The sequence below is a fragment of the Nerophis ophidion genome, unplaced genomic scaffold (genome assembly GCF_033978795.1).
Source record: "Nerophis ophidion isolate RoL-2023_Sa unplaced genomic scaffold, RoL_Noph_v1.0 HiC_scaffold_136, whole genome shotgun sequence".
Lineage (NCBI taxonomy): Eukaryota > Metazoa > Chordata > Actinopteri > Syngnathiformes > Syngnathidae > Nerophis > Nerophis ophidion.
In genome coordinates, this window is record NW_026907058.1 from 95608 (window position 1) to 119049 (window position 23442).

The following is a 23442-nucleotide window of genomic DNA, read 5'->3' on the forward strand; positions in this document are numbered from 1 at the left end:
ATTAAAATAAAATGTATATAATTAAATGATAAACTTGTGCTTAAATGTGCTTATTTAAAACGACGTAATATATTCCAATAAAAGTAATAATGTAAGTGTTTTCTATTTTATACAAATCTTCTAAGACTGAATGAATAAATTGAAATCATTAACACAATGTGAGGATTTGGATTTCACTTTAAGAAAGAGACTTTTGTTTAAGAGAGGAAATGTTTCACACTTTTTAAAAATGGATATAAATTCACGACACGATCGATCCACGCATGCGTGAATTACGTCACTTCCTGTACTTTTTTACAAAGGAGGTCCTGCGTCGTCACTTTCTGTGATATTTCAATGTTTTATTAATTTTTCGTATAAAATTGATTAAGACTAAAAGGGTACAACAATAAAAACACGTGGAAGGGTAAATTTAAAAAAATCAGGCAGTAATATCGCTACAATTTCCAGAACTTTCACTCTTGTCGTTGCAATGAATGTCGCACGGGGGCGCCACTGAACCCCAACATTAAAGCTTTGTTTGATATACTTTGAATTTATTTTTGAAAAACAAGACACTCGTTTATATCACATTGTTTTTCAAATAAATATTACGTAAAAGAAAAGCATGGTAACAGTGACAGCAAGCAATATCTTATATAGAGCTACCTCTTCGCCCGCTCAGCTGTGACGTCATTTCCAGCTTCCGGTGTAAACGGAAGACAGCAGAACAGGAGGAGAAGGAGAAAGAAGTGTGCAGGACGCTAATAAGTCAGTCTTATTATTTGTTATCCAGTTTATAATATTTACGTCGTATAAAATACATATGGGATTCGTTTTTAAGGATAAAGTGGTCTCGATGCGCTAGAAGCACTGTGCCGCTTCTCGTGCTATCTTTGCTTGTTAGTTAGCTTAGCTGGCTAGTTAGCTTAGCTTGTTAGCTGCTAACAGAAGACACAGAAGTTATCAACACATCGCTAAGTAGAGATCAAGTGTGAGAGTAAAGTGTTGTGATTGTGTGAAAATGTGCCAAAGAAGGATAGCAAAGTATGAGGAGGAACTTTGTCCAACAAAAGAGGAGAAGGAGCGACAACATCAACTACTGGACGCTGTTTTCAAGAAACATCAAGTTGTGTTACACAGAACAGGTTTGTTTACTTCTTACTCTCACATCTTTACTAACTTTACATTTCATTATTAACACTATGCTTAATATATTGTGTATAAGAAGTTGTGTTGTCTTGTGAGGATGATGCATTCCGTCTGCTACTTGCAACGTGGTCTTGCAACCACGTGGTTGTCTGTGTTCTGTGGAATGTAACTACTAAAGATGAGTTACACATCCCAGTCTATTTGTACAATAAACTGTCAGTGGTGGAACAAGTCAGAGTTGGGCTGTGGACGAGCTCCATGACATGGCCCCCAAACCCAAATAATAAAGCTAATTCTACCATCATTTTATAACACACACATGCCTCTCTGGGTTTACCACCAACAATCTCTAAGCAGGTTTTAAAGGGGAACATTATCAGCAGACCTATGTAAGCGTCAATATATACCTTGATGGTGCAGAAAAAAGACCATATATTTTTTTAACCGATTTCCGAACTTTAAATGGGTGAATTTTGGCGAATTAAACGCCTTTCTGTTTATTGCTCTGGTGGCGATGACGTCAGAACTTGACGTCACCGAGGTAATACAGCCGCCATTTTCATTTTCAACACATTACACACACGGGTCCCAGCTCTGTACTTTCCGTTTTTTCAACTTATTTTTGGAACCTTGGAGGCATCATGCCTCGACGGTGTGTTGTCGGAGGGTGTAACAACACTAATAGGGAGGGATTCAAGTTGCACCGAAGATGCGAAAGTGGCAAGAAATCTGCCGCCAGACCCCCATTGAATGTGCCGGAGTGTCTGCACATTTTACCGGCGATGCTAACGCAGCTATTCGGCCATGCTATGGCTATGAATAGCGTTAATAGCTATTCGCTCAATAGCTTCAGTTTCTTCTTCAATACTTTCATACTCCAACCGTCCTTTTCAATACATGCGTAATCTGTTGAATCGCTTAAGCCGCTGAAATCCGAGTCTGAATCCGAGCTAATGTCGCTATATCTTGCTGTGCTATTCGCCACTGTTTGTTTGTATTGGCAGCACTGTATGATGTCACAGGAAAATGGACCGTATCTTGGCAGGTAGTGGAAAAAAGGCACTTTAAAGCTTTTTTTAGGGATATTTCGGGACCGGTAAAATTTTGAAAAAAACTTCAAAAAATACAACAAGCCACTGGGAACTGATTTTTATTGTTTTTAACCCTTTTGAAATTGTGATAATGTTCCCCTTTAAAAAGTTTGTCAGCCATTTTTCCTTAAATTTGCATTTTCCCAACATGTATTTATTTTCTCACTTTCACCACAGCATCAACCCGTTCACAGGATGTAGAGAAATGATCAAAGGGGATCTGATTTTTTTTATTTTGCCTGTCATTCACAATCCATATGTAAGACAATAACATGTTTTTATTTTGTATGCATTCTAAGTCCTAAACAAACGTTAGCAAAATCTTGACCATCCTAATTTTACCATTTGAGTCAATGAGAGCGCCTCTATTCTGCTCACTAATAAGAATTAGTTGATCAATATAATATAGCCAGAAGTCATTTTTTTAATCGCTATCTCTTTAAAACATGCTGTAAAAATGCATATTCTCTGGAAATATGCCTCATAATAGCCACAAACTGGAGGATACATTTTTAATTTGGATACAATTTAAATAAATAGTGTAAAGGTTTTATGGAATTTTCCAGGGTGTACCCCACCTTCTGCCCCCCTGTGAGTCCAAAAGGGACAAGCGGTAGAAAATGGATGGATGGGTGGGAAAAAGGTACATCATCGACAGGCCTCAAAATGTTACTTTTTAAGGTCAAGACAAGTGTTGCCTTAAAGGAGGGTTCATATTTTAGGGCACCAAGGCAAATGTTATTTTCTTTCCAGTTTGTTAATTAAATGTAGAATTGCTCACATTTATTTGTGCAATAAATCTTTAGACAATTTTGACCCGTACTTCGGGTCAAAGCATAATAATTGTGTAAATGCATCAATAAGTTCATTACGCTTGTTTAAGGTGCTTTTTTTTTTTAAACCTTTATTTTGTTAGCGCAGTCAGACCTATTATTGTGAAGGGGAAGTGTGTTGCTGTTCTCAGAACGATGTGTGGAGGCGACACTTGCGACTGCTGTCCTGTTTGTACATTATTCCAACATTGATGATGTCTTTCACAACAACACAAGCAGATGAGATGTGTTGTGGGTGTATGGATTTTCCCTGCTAGCTTTAGCTTTGTAGTTTAGTCGCTATTTCGAATGACCGCCTAAAAGGACGGGACAATTGGGTGTTTAAAGAATGAATGAGCTGTCCAGAAAAAATTATCTTCCATCCATCCATCTTCTTCCGCTTATCCGAGGTCGGGTCTTGGGGGCATCAGCCTAAGCAGGGAAGCCCAGACTTTCCTCTCCCAATCCACTTCGTCTAGCACTTCCCGGGGGATCCCAAGGCGTTCCCAGGCCAGCCGGGAGACATAGTCTTCCCAACGTGTCCTGGGTCTTCCCCGTGACCTCGTACCGGTTGGACATGCCCTAAACACCTCCCTAGGGAGGCGTTCGGGTGGCATCCTGACCAGATGCCCGAACCACCTCATCTGGCTCCTCTCCATGTGGAGGAACAGCGGCTTTACTTTGAGTTCCTCCCGGATGGCAGAGCTTCTCACCCTATCTCTAAGGGAGAGCCCCGCCACACGGCAGAGGAAACTAATTTGGGCCGCTTGTACCCGTGATCTTGTCCTTTCGGTCATAACCCAAAGCTCATGACCATTGGTGAGGATGGGAACGGAGATCGACCGGTAAATTGAGAGATTTGCCTTCCGGCTCGGCTCCTTCTTCACCACAACGGACCGGTACAACGTCCGCATTACTGAAGACGCCGCACCGATCCACCTGTCGATCTCACGATGCACTCTTCCCTCACTCGTGAACAAGACTCCTAGGTACTTGAACTCCTCCACTTGGGGAAAGATCTCCTCCCCAACCCGGAGATGGCACTCCACCCTTTTCCGGACGAGAACCATGGACTTGGACTTGGAGGTGCTGATTCCCATCCCAGTCGCTTCACACTCTGCTGCAAACCGATCCAGTGAGAGCTGAAGATCTTGGCCGGATGAAGCCATCAGGACCACATTATCTGCAAAAAGCAGAGACCTAATCCTGCTGTCACCAAACCAGATCCCCTCAACGCCCTGAATGCGCCTACAAATTCTATCCATAAAAGTTACGAACAGAATCGGTAACAAAGGGCAGCCTTGGCGGAGTCCAACCCTCACTGGAAACGGGTCCGACTTACTGTCGGCAATGCGGACCAAGCTCTGACACTGATCGTAGTGGTAGCGGACCGCCACAATCAGACTCTCTGAGCACTCCCCACGGGACTTCCCGAGGGACACGGTCGAATGCCTTCTCCAAGCCCACAAAACACATGTAGACTGGTTGGGCAAACTCCCATGCACCCTCAAGGACCCTGCCCAGAGTATAAAGCTGGTCCACAGTTCCACGACCAGGACGAAAACCACACTGTTCCTCCTGAATCCGAGGTTCGACTATCTGGCCTAGGCTCCTCTCCAGTACACCTGAATAGACCTTACCGGCAAGGCATTATTTTCCCTGACAAATGTTGCTTCTCCTAAGAATGACAACATTGCTCTTACATTGATGTCAATTTCCCTGATATTGTGCAATGAAAAGCAGATTTTGTTATATTAGCCAGTTCTGTGACACCGGAAGTCATTGTTGAAATAATATGCCTTGTTTTTTTGTTGAGTTCAGTGATTATTGATTGGATTATTACTTTGGGAAGGTCAGAGAAGAAGAGTTGTGGTCTTGTGAGAATTTTCTCATAAGTCACCTGCTAATGTTAGCCAGGTTAGCTGCTCATGTGTGTTGGAGTGGAGACGGCTGAGGGGAGTCGTGTATGAAACAAGCTCAGCTTCCTCATGAACATGACATGATGATGTCACATAAGGACTACACGCCTACACTCACACAAGAATGGCAACGTTTGGGCCCCCAGACCCGCTTTATTTTTGTCCTATTGAGGCAGCGCTTTTTTACGCTTTCAGACCAAACGAACAAAAGAAGACCTTTTGTATGCAATTTGAGAGCCGCAGCCGGAGAAAATAAACACACAGTGTATCCATGACTGCAAAGTTCATTGACCATTTGTTTGATTGATTGACTAATGTTTTAATACCTCCGTTTTAATACCTCTCACACAAACATGCTTGTGGGGGAGTTTTCTGTGTCTACGTACCTTCCACACATGCGTACACCCACCTGAGTAACATTTGTCCAAGTTGCACCATCCCCACATTTTTTAACCTATTCAAACCATTCCAACATCAACACATTCCACTCACATATATTATATATTAAGGTTTATTTGAAATAGGGACGGATCCAAAAAACCTAGACATCTGAAACAGTTATCCAATGTATGCATCATAGTGTTTGTAGCCAAAACTAATTTACAACACTTGTCCCCAACAACAACAACAACAACAACACAGATCCAACATCATTAAAACAAGAAAATGAAAATAAGACAAAAATGAGTCGATAATAATGATAATAGAAATAATACAAAGCGCAAACTAGATAAAAGCCAATAATAATAATAATAACAACACAAAGTGCAGGCTAGATAAAAACCAAAAGGTAAAAAATAGAAAAAACTAAACATGGGAACACGATTGCTGCTCAACTAGCCATAATTTTGTTTGTTTATTTGAAAGTGACAAGTGCAGTTATACTTTTCAAAGTGTCAGGTAAAGAGTTCCATAGTTGTGGTCTTTTTATTGAAAAGGCAGTCAGGGCAAAAGATGTTCTACGGAATGGAACACAACAGTTGCCTTTTGACATTGCTCTGGTGGTAGTTCTGGTACCACTTTGCAGTCTTGTAATGGCCTTGCAGAGCAATTGGGGAGCAGAGTTATCCAAACATTTAAAAACCAGTTTGACTGGATGTAACAAAATACAATTGGTAAAACTTAAAATATTGTATTTGGTTAAAATTTGGCAAGGTTTTCATCCATCTGGGAATTGCCCAGTTTTAATGGAAATATTAAAATGTGGTTAAAATTTGGCAATGATGATATCGTATTCTCTTCTTGTCTAGGACTTTCAAGGCCCGGTAATAAAGACACTCAATGGTCTTGACTGCTGACTGGGACCATGTAGTTAAGCTATAAGATATGTGTGAAAGAATCATTGAATTCATAAAAGTAAAAGCACAGCTGAGAGTTAAGCAGTTTCTTATAATCTTAAAACAGCCTAGGTTGGCCTTCAGGGTTTTACACATTTTCTTAATGTGACTTTTAAAATTCAGCTGATAGTCTATGATTATGCCCAAATATTTGACTTCAGGTACTTGTTCAATGACCTCATCATTAATTTTTATATTCAGGTTTTTTTGAGGTTGCTTTTTTATGGAGAAGCAGACAGTTAGTCTTTTTAGTGTTCAGGGTTAAACAGGATGATGCCAGCCAAGATGCTATTTTGTCTAATTTAGCATTTAGCTTTTCAGCAACTAGAGTACAGGTCTTACCAGATGTATATAGGACTGTGTCATCCGCATACATCTGTAAATCTATATCTGTGCATACATCTGGTAGGTCATTGATGTATAGACTAAATAGTATCGGTCCCAAGACACTACCCTGAGGTATCCCTGTTTCAATTTTGCGGAAGGAAGATCTCACATTATTAATGGTGACACATTGTTCACGGCCCTTTAGATGTGACTCAAGCCAGGACAATGACTGTTTCAATAAGTTGAATTTACAGTAGCTAGTTTTGAAATTAAAATGTTATGATTGACTGTATCAAATGCTTTTTTTAAGTCTGAAAATTCTGCACCGACTACCTGTCCTTTGTCAAGGGAATGTTTGATCTTTTCAGTTAAAAAACAAGTGGCAGATTCTGTAGAATGGTTACGTCTGAATCCGAATTGCAAGGGATTCAAATAGTGATTTGTCTCAAGGTGGTGCATTAGTTGTTCCGAAACAATCTTCTCCAGGACTTTAGATGAAACTGGAAGAAGGCTGATGGGTCTATAGTTAGATGTTAATCCAGCATCACCAGATTTTAAAAGTGGTATTACCTGTGCAGTTTTCCATCCATCTGGGAATTGCCCAGTTTTAATGGAAATATTAATACGACGGGTAAGAGGCTGCATAAGGATGCCGCTATTAAAAAAAAATAAAAGCTGTGTCTAGGTTATAAATATCCTTTGAGTATGTGGTGTTTAGGTCATGTATGGCATTTAAGACAGTTGTCTGACTAACCTCCTTGAGCTGAAATGAGCTGTCTTGTTTATCAGGTATGTCTGTTGTTTGATCATCATTAGTCAGACAGGAAAAACCCGAGGAAAGGTTTTTGACAGATTCTATAAAGAATTATTTGAACTCATTTGAGACTTGAGTACAATCAGTAATGATTTTGTCTCCTACTTTAGTTTATATTGGGTTTGGGTGGTGTTACCCTTTGGGTTTAATAGGTTGTGTAGTAGTTTCCAGATCATTTTACCATTTCCTTTGGCCTCTAAAAGCATGTGGATGTAATAGTTTGATTGGGACATTCCGAGCTGTTTAACTACTTGATTACGTAAGTCTTTAAATATTTTCGAATCTGTCACTACGAGTTTTGATAAAAGTTTTTGAGGCATAATCTCTTATTTTCATTAATTTCCGGATATCATAATTTTTTCGCTTTCTAATATATTGATCAATAATGCGTCCGATAGCAGACATTAGCTGATTACAACAGGCGTGTACTTGGCCATGTTGTTGGAGCTCGTCTCAAGTAAGACCCTTTAATTCCTTTTCAAATGCAGTTGTTGATTGGTGAGGGATCTCAAGTTTAAAAGTTTTCTGATCTTGACTTTTAAACCTCGTCAGACGTTTCTTTGTGGGTTTTCTTGCAGCTAATGTCAGATTATCATCTAACAAGCTGGTAACTAGATTTTATGATTCTGTCAGGCTTGTTTGTGAAGATTAACTCAATTAGTGTCTGAGTGTTTTTAGTGATACATGTGGGGTTTCTATCTTCTGACTAAAGTCATGTTTGGATGTGAGTTCTTTTATTTTTTTTCTGCAGTGTTTGTCTAGCCAGTTTAAGTTGAAGTGTCCGAAGACAGGTACTTCACTGTTATTCTTAAAATTCTTAAACAGTACATCTAAGTCTTCGCATAGCATTGCAGCGCACGCAGATGGAGGGCTGTATACCACCAATACATTGAATTGCATGTTTTGTGATAGTGTGACATTGATACATAAACATTCAGTAGATATATCAGCAGTCAGGGGAATTTCCCTTGCATTAAGTAAGTCTTTGACATATATCAGTACCCCCCCCCTCCCCTTCCCACAGTTCGGTCCCTTCTAAAACATTTATATCCCGGAACACTGGTTAAGCTGGTTAAAATGTTATCATGCAGCCACGTTTCACTTATGCATAGAAAATCAAGATTAGACTCGGACAGTAATAATCTGATTTCATCACACTTGGGAACTAGGCTTCGGATGTTTATGTGACCTCCCAAAATACCCTTGGGTTTCACTTCAGGATCCCAAATCACTTTAGCAGGGTTAACAGTATGTAAAAGCAGTCTGTTTCTGCTTCGTCTGTGCTTGTGTTCGGATTGTTCTTTTTTCACCTTTTATAGAAGCCAGGCGGTGGAAACTGACACATTGACTCTGAAACAAAAAACGGATCGAGTCTGTTGCCGTGGCGCTACCGTTCCACATCCAGTGGAAATCCTGGTTACACTTACAAACGTTGCTTGGCGAGATCAATGACGAAACCTTACTTCGGGTTCAAGGCACGAAGGAAAAGGAAATACACTTTCAAACCAGAGCACTCGCAGTGAGCAAACTCGACCACAAGATGGCGTCATAACAGCGACAACAATACAGAATACAGATTTACACTGTAAACGACTTAATCTTTTCTCCAAGTTTATACATCAGTAACTGACATCAAAATCCCAGAGGGCGCTAGAGACTATCCCAGCTGCACTCAGGTTAAAGGGAATTTATTGCAATTTAGATTTTAGGCCATATTGCCCACCCCTCGTAAAAAGTGGTCTTATTTTCCTCTTAATAATGTTGTGAAGAGCAGTGTGCTGGTTTTCAGGCCAATTCATATAATATCTTGTTTTTTTTAAGTTCATGTGAACTTACTGACTGAATCTGGACATTTCGCAAGCATGTTTGTCATTTTGTGTCCTGCAGATGTCTGTGAAGAACAAGTTCTGCCTGAAAAACAGGAGTGTAGCTTCAGGATGGTGAAGGAGGATCCATCGAAGAGGAAGACCAGGCGCCACGGACCCTCTGGCGTCTCCTTTTCCTCTTTGACACAGACACCTCCCTGTAAAAAGGAAGAGGAAGACTCACTGACGCCCCACATTAAAGAGGAAGAGGAGGAAGAGGGCATCAGTCAGCCTAAATGGTTGGAGGAGTTCCCAGTGACTGGTGTCCCTGTGAAGAGTGAAGATGATGAGGTGAAAGGTGAAAGTGAGGAGAGGGGAGGGGGGGAGCCTCCAAGCAGCAGCTCAACACAACACATGACAACAGAAGCTGATGGAGACCACTGTGGAGGATCACAAGCAGACAAGCTCTTAGCTCCACTATCAGATAGTGAGGACACAACGTCACACTCTCCTGACACTGATGATGAAGACTCTAAAGATGATAAGACATGTCACACTGACAACACTCACTTCACATCTTCTCACTCTCACAAAACCTTTAAATACCATAGTTCTCTGAAAAGACACATGAGAATACACACTGGAGAAAAACCTTATGTCTGTTCAATCTGTGGTAAAGGTTTTGTTGAAAAGCAGAGTTTGAAAAAACACACAATATTACACACTGGTGAAAACCCTTTTATCTGTTCAATCTGTGGTAAAGGTTTTGTCGAAACTCACAAATTGAAAGAACACATGAGAACACACACCGGTGAAAAACCTTTTTCTTGTTCAATCTGTGGCTTATCTTTTTCAAGGAAGCAACATTTGAAAGTACACATGAGAACGCACACTGGCAAAAAACATTTTTCCTGTTCAGTCTGTGGTAAGGGTTTTACAAATGGTCACAATTTGAAAGTACACATGACAACGCACACTGGAGAAAAATCTTTTATCTGTTCAATCTGTAGTAGAGGTTTTGTTCTAAGTAAATATTTGAAAGTACACATGAGAATGCACACTGGAGAAAAACCTTTTTCTTGTTCAATCTGTAGCTTATCTTTTTCAAGGAAGGAACATTTGAAAGTACACATGAGAATACACACTGGCAAAAAACCTTTTTCCTGTTCAACCTGTGGTAAAGGTTTTACACAAAGTCAGAGTTTGAAAATACACAAGAGAACACACATTGGAGAAAAACCTTTTTCTTGTTCAATCTGCGGTAAAGGTTTTACACAAAGTCAGAGTTTGAAAGAACACATGAAAATACACAGTGTAGAAAAACCTTTTTCTTGTTCAATTTGTTGTAAAGATTTTTTAAATCGACAGTCTGTAAAAGTACACATGAGAACACACACTGGCGAAAAACCTTTTTCCTGTTCAACCTGTGGTAAAGGTTTTACACAAAGTCAGTGTTTGAAAAGACACACTAGAACACACACTGGTGAAAAATCACATTCCTGTTGAATCTGCAACAGAAGCTTTAGTGACCGATCAAGCCTTGTAGCACACATGAGAAGACACCCAGGAGAGAAAGTGTTGAGTTGCAGTGTGTGTGGTGAAAGATTGTCTTCTAAGTACCAGTGTAAGAAACACAAGTGTGCTGGTGAGAACAGCAGCAGCAAATGAAACTGCAGGATTTGAAATAAACTGTCAAGACTTTCATTTTGACTTTCTAACAACATCAGCACATATAACATGTGTGACATTGTTGTTTGTCTAACAATCTGTTTAATATGATCTTTACATTTATAGATTAGATAGTTTGAAATATAAAATTATTACTTATTTGTATTTCTAATTGTTAATAATCCCATAGATTATCACCTTTATATGATATACATATGTACTGGTTCACATCTGAAACATCTTCTGGACCACTTCAGGAAGCATATTATTATTTACTTTATACATCATTTGAACAGTTGTCTTTTATACAATTTTAAAATGTGACTTTATGAATCATTTGTTGGGTCTCTATAATCCAGTTTATTAATGATCTTTATTACTGTCTTTTGTAATATGATGATTGTGTTGTGATTGTTTCATATGTATGTCCCCAGACCTTTATGCAATATAAAAGTGAGAGAAAATAGCTGAATTGTTTGTGGAAGGATGGTTTTGTTTTTACAAACTTACATTTGTGGATAAAACAAAAACTCCTATTATTGTGTTTTAAACATTTTTATGGTTGTTTTTCTTTTTAACATCCCCAAAACAATATCAATATCAATCAAAGTTTGTCGTTTTGGCAAAAGCCAATATTATACATAGATTTACTTTGCATACATTCATAAAATAAACAGTTTATTTTGTTTCCCAATCACAGAACGAACAAGTGTTGTCTTCAATTGCAATTCAATATCCTAAAAATGATTTTAAGTGGTCAATTCCGAGGTTGTTTTTTTTCCAAAATGAACCCCTTTGCCTTTGGAAGATTGGAAACTTTCAAGTTCTATTTTTTTTTAATATACTATTGAAGAAATAGTAAATAATTACAAAAGATGGTATGCTGTAATTAGAATGTTTTTTACAAAAGCCTTTTATTTTTAGTAATTATTTTTATTTGCAGGATGTCGTTAATGAAATCTTCAATTCATAAAATACATTTCTCACTCAATAAGTGCATCAGTGACCAAATGCCTTTTTCAAACCATTGCTGTACAAAGATGGATTTGTTTCTCATTTTAATATAAGAACAATTCCATAGTGGAGTATTGTGTGTGATGAAGTTGTGTTTGTAAATTAGTTTCCAGTACAACAACACTACTCTAGCCTTGACTGGAGGGCAAAGCAGGTCTAAATAGCAACCGGCTGATTGACAGTCCAGGTGTGGCCAGGTGCCAATCAGCCGCATCTGAGGGGAAACAGCTCTCAGAGAGACAAGCAGGAAACTGAACCAAAATAAGAGCGCTTACAGGAAATAAAAACAAACACAGAGGAAAAAACCTAACTAAACTGTCAGTGACAAATTTGACACATTTATTAAAAAAACAAAACTTCTATTGATATTTGCAGTTGCGGCATTTTGTTAATATGAAGGTGAAAAATGTAACAAAGACAAGCAGTTGTTTCATTGAACTGTTTACAAAAGCATATAATTCAGAAACTATTGATAGAAGTGTTTCATGCTTGTATAAGAAATCATATTTAACTTCATGTGTTAAAACAAAATGGGAGAAGGAAGGAGGGATAACTACATCTGAGGAAGAATGGACAATAAAATGGAGATATCAATGGACTTGTAGCAGCTCACCCAAGTGGAGAGTTTGGCTGGGAAAGTTTTATTCCACCTTCTCAGAAGTCTCAGTATGATAACAACTCCCCTGCCTGTGGGACAAATTGTGGGAATCTAAAGGCAAACCACTAGCATGTTTTCTGGGACTGCTCTGCCATAAAGGACTATTGGAAAGAGATACACCAAGCTCTACAGGATATTTTCAAATCACCCCTTGAAAGTAACATTCTGTTTTTCACACATCGCACCTCAGGATTGGCTGAAAAAAGAGAAATACTTCATGAATATCCTACTAGTGGTTTGTAAAAAGAGCATTACCAGGAAATGGATATTACAGGAGAGCCCAACTTTGAAGAAATGGATGGAAATCACAAAGGACATTTATAAAACACAGGAGATAACAGCTTTTATTATTTATAAACTAGAGAAATGTACTTCATACTGGGAATACTGGCTCCATTATGTCACGCCACATAAGACTAATTTTATTTTTTCCAATTCGTGATTAAACTGTTATTTTTTTTTTAAAGATGACTCCCTATATGTACATAGTTTTTTCTATTTATTTATTTACTAACTGTTCATATTCTTTCATTTTTTTTATTATTATTATCGTTATTATTGTTAATATTACTTTGGTTAGTTTTTTTTCTTTTTTTGCTGATTTTCTGTGAGTGTTTTGCTGGATTTCAGCAGTTTGTTTTGTTTTCTTCATAGAAAAGTTGCTCTGGGTTTTTGTTCTTTTATCAATAAATATCCCTTTTTTCACTGCACGGTGCCACCTCGTTCTTCTGCATGTTAAAAATAACGAAATGATTGTAACTAGCATTCCCAATTTCCAGTTTTTGGTGAACTCTTGTGAAAAATCCACTCTCATGTTACTCTTTATAGTTAATTCATTTTTAAATTAATAAAATACTAACTGAGTCCTGCTGCTAGTTCACTTTTTGTGGTGTCATTTTGCTACCTGTTTAGGAAATGATATCTTCTTAAATATATAAATAATCTTCCATATTGGCAGCTATAGTGATTCATTTATTCAGCAGAGCAATACTGTTAGGAGCTGAATTAGATGGAACCCAAGGATGCAGAGACATATTGTTTGTAGACAAAATGTATTCTTTTATTCTGGGCGCAAGGAGGATGTAGCCACAAAAACATAAAGCGATGGTGGAGCACAAAAACACACCATAAAAACTACTAAGATAAATACCAAAACTAAACCAAAAGCGCTAGTAAAGACTGGGAATAATACTGACAGATAAGATAAAAAATAAAAGAGCAAAGTACAAAAATAAATCTCTATACGAAGCTAGGAAACATACTTCAAGAATGAAGTAAAACAGAAACACAAAATGATAAACTGCAAGCGTTAGTCGGCGCTGGATAAACAGGCAAACCTGCAAGATGCACGAGCAAAAACAGGAGGGTTTAGCAAGTGAGACGAGAAGGACAGTCATGCGTGAGGAACAGCAGTAACCACAAAGTACCGGCGCTAACGGGCCGTAAGCAGCCAGTTAATAAAGGCACGCTAATCAACCTCAGGTGTGTTGGATTGACCAGCGTCAGCTGCACTCCAGACTGTGGATGAGAGAGAGAGTCAATCTGATGTGCAAACAACATCATGAAACTTCAGTATACCACAAATACAACTTGCTTCCGACAAAAAAGTATACACAATTGCTGTCTTCCTCGCTGATAAAACATGATAGCAACATGCATCTGCTAGCTCAGGATCGCCCCCACTTCTCAGTGTGGTGAGTTGGAGTATCAATCAATCAATCAATGTTTACTTATATAGCCCTAAATCACTAGTGTCTCAAAGGGCTGCACAAACCACCACGACATCCTCGGTAGGCCCACATAAGGGCAAGGAAAACTCACACCCAGTGGGACGTCGGTGACAATGATGACTATGAGAACCTTGGAGAGGAGGAAAGCAATGGATGTCGAGCGGGTCTAACATGATACTGTGAAAGTTCAATCCATAATGGATCCAACACAGTCGCGAGAGTCCAGTCCAAAGCGGATCCAACACAGCAATACAGTGCTGAAATCTGTATTTTCCAGGCCTACTGAAAGCGACTACTAGCCACCACGCAGTCTGATAGTTTATATATCAATGATGAAATATTAACATTGCAACACATGCCAATACGGCCGCTTTAGTTTACTAAATTGCAATTTTAAATTTCCTGGGAGTTTCTTCTTGAAAATGTCACAGAATGATGACGTGTACGCAAGACGTCACGGGTTTATAGGAAGTATGAGCGCTGCACACACACACACAGCTAAAAGTCGCCTGCTTTAACGGCATAATTACACAGTATTTTGGAGATCTGTGTTGCTGAATCTTTTGCAATTTGTTCAATTAATATTGGAGAAGTCAAAGTAGAAAGATGGAGGTGGGAAGCTTTAGCCTTTAGCCACACAAACACACGGTGATTCCTTGTTTGAAATTCCCGGAGGTGAAGCTTTCCTATGGATCAGAGCGGTCAAGCGAACATGGATCCTGACCACACGTCAACCAGCAGTTTTGGGTGAGAAAATTGTGGTAAAAAGTTGCCACTTACCGGAGATCAGTTGAGCTTGTGCCATCCATAAAGCTGCCGTCGACTTCCTTCAAATACTGGCCTCAAGACACCCGTGGACACACACCTCTGACTATCAGGTAATATTAAACTCACTAAAACACTAGCAACACAATAGAAAGATAAGGGAGTTCCCAGGTTTATCCTGATAAATGTGTCTAAAAATATCAGAATCCGTCCCAATGCAATCGCCTTTTTTTTTTAAACTTGATTTATTTTATTTTTTTCTAATCCGTCGCTATCAATATCCTCAAACACAAATCTTTCATCCTCGCTCAAATTAATGGGGACATTGTCGTTTTCTCGGTCCAAATAGCTCTTTTTATTGGAGGCTCCGATTAAAAACAATGTGAGGATGTGAGGAGCCATCACACGGGTGACGTCATCGTCTGCGACTTCCGGTAAAGGCAAGGCTTTTCTATTAGCGACCAAAAGTTGCGAACTTTATCGTGGATGTTCTCTACTAAATCCTTTCAGCAAAAATATGGCAATATCGTGAAATGATGAAGTATGACACATAGAATGGACCTGCTATCCCCGTTTAAATAAGAACATCTCATTTCAGTAGGCCTTTAGGTCTTATAATCAAGGAATAATGAGGTCACACTGATATTAGAACATTAATGCTAAGGTTTCATCCAGTAGTGGACCGGTTATGTCTGATGATGATGATGATGATGAAGATGTATCTGTGCAAGTGAACAAATGGATCCACAAGGGACAACAACCCTTTCCACAGACTACACACACATCATAAACATCGGTCTTCAAAACCTTCAACAATATATTTGAAGAAGACTTTAGGGTTGAAAGTGAAGATGTGAGGTGAAATAAGTACAAATGCAGCAATAAAAACAAGCAACTCCACTCACGATGGCTCTAAAGTTCAGTGATGTGTTGCTAACTTCAGCCTTTTTCTTCTTTGTTGATGTTTTGCAGGAGTTAACATCCATGATGTAATAATGCTGCTCAGTCCACATTTTGTTAACAATTTTATTCATTCATTCTTTTAATTGGATAATAACATCAATAAAAATGCAATGGAAGAAAATGTGTGAACAAAAAACAACTGTAAATAATAAGAAGTTCTCTCTTTAACAATGAGAAAATGAAATAAAATAGTAGCTACATACATGATATTCAATAAATGCACACAACTTAAAAGTAATTCCAGAACAACATAGAATAACAGTAGAAGATGAGAAGCACTACATACAACATCAAATATTCATTCATATTAAACATGCTGTGTTTTAAAGTACATTTAGCACAATCACTGTTTAAGTGTTTTTAAATCCCTGCAGCTTCCATGACTGTTACACACTTGTGTTTACTGACCTGATACTTAACCCTGAATGTTTTATCGCACACAGTGCAACTAAACGGTTTCTCTCCAGTGTGTGTTCTCATGTGTCTGGTCATGACAAGCTTTGTGGAGAAACTCTTCTTACAAACAGGGCAAGTAAATGGTTTCTCTCCAGTATGTGTTCTCATGTGCGTGGACATGTTAAGCTTTCTGGAAAACCTCTTCTTACAAAGAGAGCAAGTAAAAGGTTTCTCTCCAGTGTGTGTTCTCATGTGTCTTTTCATTTGCTCATTTATGGAGAATCTTTTGGGACACACTGAGCATGGAAAAGGTTTCTCCCCAGTGTGTCTTCTCATGTGGGTGGTCATGTGTTGCTTTCTGGAGAAACTCTTCTTACAAACAGAGCAAGGAAAAGGTTTCTCTCCAGTGTGTGTTCTCATGTGTCTGGTCATGGCAGACTTAATGGAGAAACTCTTCTTACAAACAGAGCAAGTAAAATGTTTCTCTCCAGTGTGTGTTCTCATGTGTGTGGTCATGTGTTGCTTTGTGGAGAAACTTTTTTTACAAACAGAGCAAGTAAAAGGTTTCTCTCCAGTATGTATTCTCTTGTGTCTTGTAAAATCAGTCTTTCTTTTAAATGATTTCCCACATTGAGAGCAGTCAAAGTGTTTGTTGTTAGTGTGATGTCTCGTATCACCTTTGGAGTCATTTTTACTCTCCAAAGGTTTTTGGATGTGGTCACTGTGATCAGAAGAGTGTGACATCATGTGGTCCATGTCTGACAGTGGAGCAAAGATGCTGTCTGGTTCTGACTTTATATCTTCACAATGCTCTCCATCAGCTTCTGTGATGTGTTGACTTACAAGCTCCGCCCCTCTGTTCTCCTCACTTTGACTGTGATGAAGCTGTAAGGACTGAGCTTCATCTTCATCATTAGCCTCCTCCACCCTTTGAAGCTGCTTCGACAGTTCCTCCTCTTCCTCTTTAATGTGGGAGGGGGCCTGTAGCTCCTTCTGTCCCACACTGGAGCTCCACTCCTGCTGCTTGGAGGGAATCTCTTCATGACTCTCTGCTGACACCTGCTGGACGTCTGCAGAACATAAAACACAAATGAGGTGTTACTGTATTGAAGTTTGCAGTATTCAAACTATTCACATGTGAGCTAGGCCAAACAGACAGTGATGGGCAAGCGACCTGGAAAATGTAGTAAGCTAAGCTACAAGTTACTCTCCATTAAATGTAGCTAAGCTATCCTCAGAGAATTGTAGCAAGCTACACTACACGCTACACTGCAAAAGTAGCTTGCCACATCAAAGCTACATTTAACAGCATTTCTATCTATTGGCCCACATGTATAATGTCAGTGTTAATGTAACTGAGAGTGTACACATGGACCCAGTGAGAGAACTACATGTCTTCAACTCATCACTGAGCTTGTTCCACCACTTAACTCCTAAAACTGTGATCCATTTGTATTTTGTATTCCTTCTTACTTTACCTATTTCAAAAATCAATATCCCCCGTAAATGATAGTTTTCTCCTCTTAATTGAAATAACCTAAGAATACAAGCTGGAAGACTGTTGCTGTAAACATTTCCACAAACTTCAACACAATATGTTAAATATGGAAAAATAAAAGAATAATATAACTGTGGAGAGGGGCGTGGCCTACGCGTTCCCTGCGGGCGGGGCGTGTGCAGGGGCCGGCCAGGAAGCAGCATACAGGTGAGCAGATACCTCAGCTGGAGCGAGTGATCCAATCACCTGTTCCCTTTATCAGCAGCGTTGGAGATCTTGAGGGGAAAGATGATGAGAGTGACGGAGAGAGAAAGACACACACGGCAGCATCTATATTACTTACACGAGTGTTTTTCAACCACTGTGCCGTGAGATACAGTCTGCTGTGCCGTGGGAGATTATCTAATTTCACGTATTTGGGTTAAAAATATTTTTTGCAAAGCAGATTGATTGTACAGATATGGTGTTGTTTCTGCTGGGCAAGTATGCCTGACGCGCCTCCTACAGCGCCTTGGGTCAGCTGCAGGGTCATCAGCCGGGGACCACCGCTCATAGGAGTTTCGCTCTCTTTAACCCCGGAACGCCTCCTGGTGGCGGAGCGGTGGCAGGGACGTCTCCCTGCCACCCCCTGCAGCTGACCCATCTTATTGCCTCGACCCCCAGTACTTATCTCTCCTCCTCAGCCACAACCAGAAACTTCCCTTTTCTGCTTCCTCAGCAAGGGCCTTTGTTTCCCTTCGGAGCTTAGCCCCAGTCAATCCCACATCTCGGAGCAGCCTTATGGTTGATGTACCGACGAAGCCCCGACAGCCTACTTCCACAGGGTAGATGGTAGTGGACCAGCCTGCCTCTCTGCACTCAGCAGCCAGATCTGCATACTTGGCTGCTTTGCGCTCGTATGCTGCCTGGATTCCCTCCTCCCAGGGGATGGTAAGCTCAACCAGCATGGCAGACTTGGTAACAGCAGACCACAGCACAATGTCTGGGCGGAGTGAAGTGGTGGTGATCTCACGGGGGAATTGGAGCTGTTTGCCAATGTCAGCCCTCATACTCCAGTCCCTTGCCAGAGAGAGGACACTGCGGGGGCCTCTTCGGCTGGTGTCTCCTTTGCCTTCCCCTGGCCTCACAAACATGACAGAATGTTGTTTGGCTATGGGTTGGCTGTTGGCCTCTCGTCTACTGCTCTCCAGGATTTCTGCCAGTTTCATCAGGACTTGATCATGTCGCCATCTGAAGCGACCCTGTGTCAGCCCGATCTTGCAGCTTGATAGCAAGTGCTGCAGGCTGGCATTGGGAGCACCACACAGGGGACAGCTCTCCTCCTGGCCGTACCACTGGTGGAGGTTTCTGGGGCATGGCAAGGTGTCATAAGTTGCCCTGAGTAGGAAGCTGAGTCTGGCTTGGGGCATCTTCCATAGGTCGGCCCAGCTGATGGGTCTGCTAAGGGTACCTTCCCAAGTGGTCCATCTTCCTTGGCGACCTTGAGACACGGCCTTGATGGTATATTGCTCCTGGTTCGCCCTTGAGACCTCCTCCACAACCATGGCTCTGCGTTCCCTCTTTGTGGCCTTGGACCAAAGGCGTGGAGAATCTCCCCAGCCAAGCCCCGCTCTTCCTACTTGCACCCTGCCAACTATCTCCTGGTGTTGGAGCCTGCCAATGGCTTTGGCAACCTCTGGCCCTGCTTGCCACTTCCGGCCTGTTCGGATTGGTACCTGTGCATTCCTCACTGTAGGATCTGAGGATTCTTCCAGCTCGAGAACCATGAGTGTTGTTAAAAGAAAAGGTGATGTAACACAGTGGTGAACATGCCCTTTCCCAACTACTTTGGCACGTGTTGCAGCCATGAAATTTTAAGTTAATTATTATTTGCAAAAAAAAAATAAAGTTTGTGAGTGTGAACATCAAACATCTTGTCTTTGTAGCATATTCAATTGAATATTGGTTTAAAAGGATTTGCAAATCATTGTATTCCGTTTATATTTACATCCAACACAATTTCCCAACTCATATGGAAACGGGGTTTGTACACTGTAACAACACCATCATGTCATAACTCTTCAATGTTGACTTACACGCCCACGCGCACGCACACACACACACACACACACACACACACACACACACACACGCACGCACGCACGCACGCACGCACGCACGCACGCACACACACACACACACAGAACATCAAAGGATAGATGTTACCATTTGTGGTTTAACAGAACATTTTAGCATCTATATTACTTACACGAGTGTTTTTCAACCACTGTGCCGTGAGATACAGTCTGCTGTGCCGTGGGAGATGATCTAATTTCACGTATTTGGGTTAAAAATATTTTTTGCAAAGCAGTAATTATAGTCTGCAAATGATGTGTTGTTGTTGAGTGTCTGAAATCTAGAGCTCGGCAGAGTAACCGTGTAATACTCTTCCATATCAGTAGGTGGCAGCTGGTTGCTAATTGCTTTGTAGATGTCGGGAACCGCGAGAAGGCAGCTTGCAGGTCAAAAGGTACCTAATGCTTAAACCCAGAATAAACAAAAGGTGAGTGCCCCTAAGAAAAGGCATTGAAGCTAGGGGATGGCTATTCAGAACAAAGCTAAAACTGAACTGGCTACAAAACAAACAAAAACAGAATGCTGGACAACAGCAAAGACTTACTGTGGAACAAAGACGGCGCCCACAATGTACATCCCAACATGACATGACAATCAACAATGTCCCCACAAAGAAAGAAAAAAAAAATATTCTTGATTGCTAAAACAAAGTAGATGCGGGAAATATCGCTCAAAGGATGACATGAAACTGCTACAGGAAAATACCAAAAAAAGAGAAAAAGACACCAAAATAGGAGCGCAAGACAAGAACTAAAACACTACACACAGGAAAACAGCAAAAAAAACTCAGAATAAGTCACGGCACGGTGTGACAGGTACACCTACTTTGAGACAAGAACTATATTGATGCATGCTTGGTTATGCTTTAAAGTCATATCCAACAATTGTGACGACTTTTTATTGTCAACTGAGGTTTATTTTTTAATGATTTCTGCTGGTGGTGTGCCTCCAGATATTTTCAACACAAAAATTGTGCCTTGGCTCAAAAAAGGTTGAAAAACACTGACTTACACTATCTTATTATATTGAATCTATATTCAATGATAGCTAGCGTTAGATCAGGGGTCTTCAACCCGCGGCTCTGGAGCCACATGAGGTTCTTTCATGCCTCCCTGGCTCCCTTCGGCTTTGAAACCGAATGTCAACAAATAATGGTTACTTGATCTATTATATTTCATTTTATTTAGTTAGTTCATTTGAATTTTACAGTTGTAATTTTGGAGAGTTCTGGGATCTTGTCATAGGAAAATAAAACCCATGTGAATATATTGTGGATGTAAATGTATGTCACAGCCCTTATGCGACATCTCTTGCTGCCATGCAATTAAATTGTTTTTAGCGGTCAACCCCTAGCAATGGACGGATCAACAAAGATAGATATTTTATTTACTTACATTTTTATTAATTTGCTGTTTTTATTGATGACCAAGTAGTTGTTTTTAGTCAAATGAATAATCCACAGTTTTATGCCTTCAGAACATTGGAATGAGTTGATTTTTTAATTTCAATTAATTATTAAAGGAAGGAAGAGTGTATTTTGTTTCTAATATTCAAAATAATTTGATGATTTGCTTTGTTATACCCAGAGATAAATCAAATAAGTGTTTGATTTCATAAATCCTATAGCACACGTGTAACACAACTATAAGTGGTGTTATCATCGTTTTAGGAATCTAACAGAGTTTGTGGCTCTAGGTGGGTTTTATTTGGGGGAAACAGGCTAAAATGTCTCTTTGTATGCTGAAGGTTGCCGACTCCTGCGTTAGGTCAACACACAAAGCTAATGTGCGTGTACATGTTACGTATGTGTGGAGTTACATCATTTTGTGCTAAAAGCCATATTCTGCTTTCATGGATAAATATTTGCCCTTTAGACCTTGTGTTAACATTATCCGATTTTTTACAGACTTTAAACAAATCCCCGTTCCTGGGGACTGACTCCATTGAAAACCTATCAGTGTCACTTCTCATTCTGGCATGTGTATGCGTGGCATTATGATCAGTAATGGACATGCATGTGCTGTCAGTCATGTTATGTTACTGATACATGCTACTGGACTATACTTTTATAGTATTACTTGGCTATAAAAAGCTGAATGAGGTCTTATTAGTATGAGTGCACATGTGTGTTACTGTATATTGTTGTTTGAGTGCTGATATTATAATTAATATTTAGAACACTTCATATTACTTCAATTTTTTTTCTGAGTTACTTACTAAATGTTTTCATTTAATAGCACCAGTGCCCGAGTGAAAAAGCAAAGCGTACATCCCTAGTTATCACTGAAAGTATATTCTATCATGATAACAACAACATGACTGCAAAGTGTTAGTTGCTTCTCTCGAACTGTTTCTGTGTACGTGCACACGCTCCCAGTGTGTGTACGAGACAGCAGTAAGTGACTAGCATGCACTAATTCCCAACCATTTTTATTCTATATAATTATCAATCCATCCATTTTCTACCGCTTCTCCCTTTCGGGGTCGCCGGAGCCTTTCTCAGTTAGTCATTGTGAAAGATAATGGACATTTAAAAATATGTATACATTCTGTTAAACCACGAATAGTAACATAAGCAAGTCAGTGATAATCTAGTTATATTTTTTTGTAGAAAAAAAAAAAGAAAGTAATTTTAAGCAAGTTGCGAACGGACACTTTAGTGCTTGCTGTCATTATGATTTGCTGACTACCTCTGTAACAAAACCTAGGAATGTTTTCTGTTGATTACCCATGATCTTCTTTAGTTACAATACTCTGTTCCATGAATCTTCTTTCATTTGCATGCCGGATTGTTTACTTTCACTTGACAAGGCTACTCCACTCACATAATAAATGTCATTGTCTTGTTAACAATCAAATATAAAGTTAGTAAAGATGTGAGAGTAAGAAGTCAACAAACCTGTTCTGTGTGACACAACTTGAGGTTTCTTGAAAACAGCGTCCAGTAGTTGATAGTTTTCCTCTTTTGTTCTAGAAAGTTCCGCCTGGTATTCTGCTATCGTTCTTTCTAACACTACAAATATTTCTTCAACGGCAGCAGTTAGTCGCTGATCCACCAACGCTCTCAACATTTGTAATGTAGACATTTTCACACAATCACAACACTTTACTCTCACACTTGATCTCTACTTAGCGATGTGTTGATAACTTCTGTGTCTTCTGTTAGCAGCTAACAAGCTAAGCTAACTAGCCAGCTAAGCTAACTAACAAGCAAAGATAGCACGAGAAGCGGCACAGTGCTTCTAGCGCATCCAGACCACTTTATCCTTAACTAAAGAATAAAATATGTGTTTTATACGACGTAAATATTTCAAACTGGAGAACAAATAATAAGACTGACTTATTAGCGTCCTGCTCGCGGCTTTCTGCGTCGATGTGCTAGCGTTGTGTCGGTCGCGA

At 39.8% G+C, this 23442-nt stretch overlaps 2 protein-coding genes across 3 annotated transcripts; one reads left to right on the plus strand and one right to left on the minus strand.

The window, feature by feature from the left end:
- Positions 1-696: 696 nt before the first annotated feature.
- On the plus strand, positions 697-11585 carry LOC133547613 (zinc finger protein OZF-like). The gene is made up of 3 exons (XM_061893224.1): positions 697-750; positions 1015-1127; positions 9319-11585. Exon 3 carries the CDS (start codon positions 9369-9371, stop codon positions 10740-10742), a length of 1374 nt encoding a protein of 457 aa, XP_061749208.1. The 5' UTR covers positions 697-750; positions 1015-1127; positions 9319-9368; the 3' UTR covers positions 10743-11585.
- A 4538-nt stretch (positions 11586-16123) lies between these two features.
- On the minus strand, positions 16124-23442 carry LOC133547614 (gastrula zinc finger protein XlCGF57.1-like). 2 transcript variants are annotated; one of them, XM_061893226.1, is made up of 2 exons: positions 18061-19736; positions 16124-17500 (listed from the first exon to the last, which is right to left on the minus strand). In XM_061893226.1, exon 1 carries the CDS (start codon positions 19692-19694, stop codon positions 18573-18575), a length of 1122 nt encoding a protein of 373 aa, XP_061749210.1. In that variant the 5' UTR covers positions 19695-19736; the 3' UTR covers positions 16124-17500; positions 18061-18572. The 2 variants fall into 2 exon arrangements, with proteins under 2 accessions (XP_061749210.1, XP_061749209.1); XM_061893225.1 differs by lacking the exon at positions 18061-19736 and adding an exon at positions 22943-23442 and having other exon boundaries at positions 16127-17500.

Bases quoted from the DNA above. Each gene is read 5' to 3' on its own strand.
- LOC133547613 (XM_061893224.1), top strand. From the start codon at position 9,369: ATGGTGAAGGAGGATCCATCGAAGAGGAAGACCAGGCGCCACGGACCC.
- LOC133547614 (XM_061893225.1), bottom strand. From the start codon at position 23,129: ATGTCTACATTACAAATGTTGAGAGCGTTGGTGGATCAGCGACTAACT. The intron at 17,501-22,942 runs GTTTGTTGACTT...TATGTTCTGCAG, and splicing joins AGTTGTGTCACACAGAACAG to ACGTCCAGCAGGTGTCAGCA.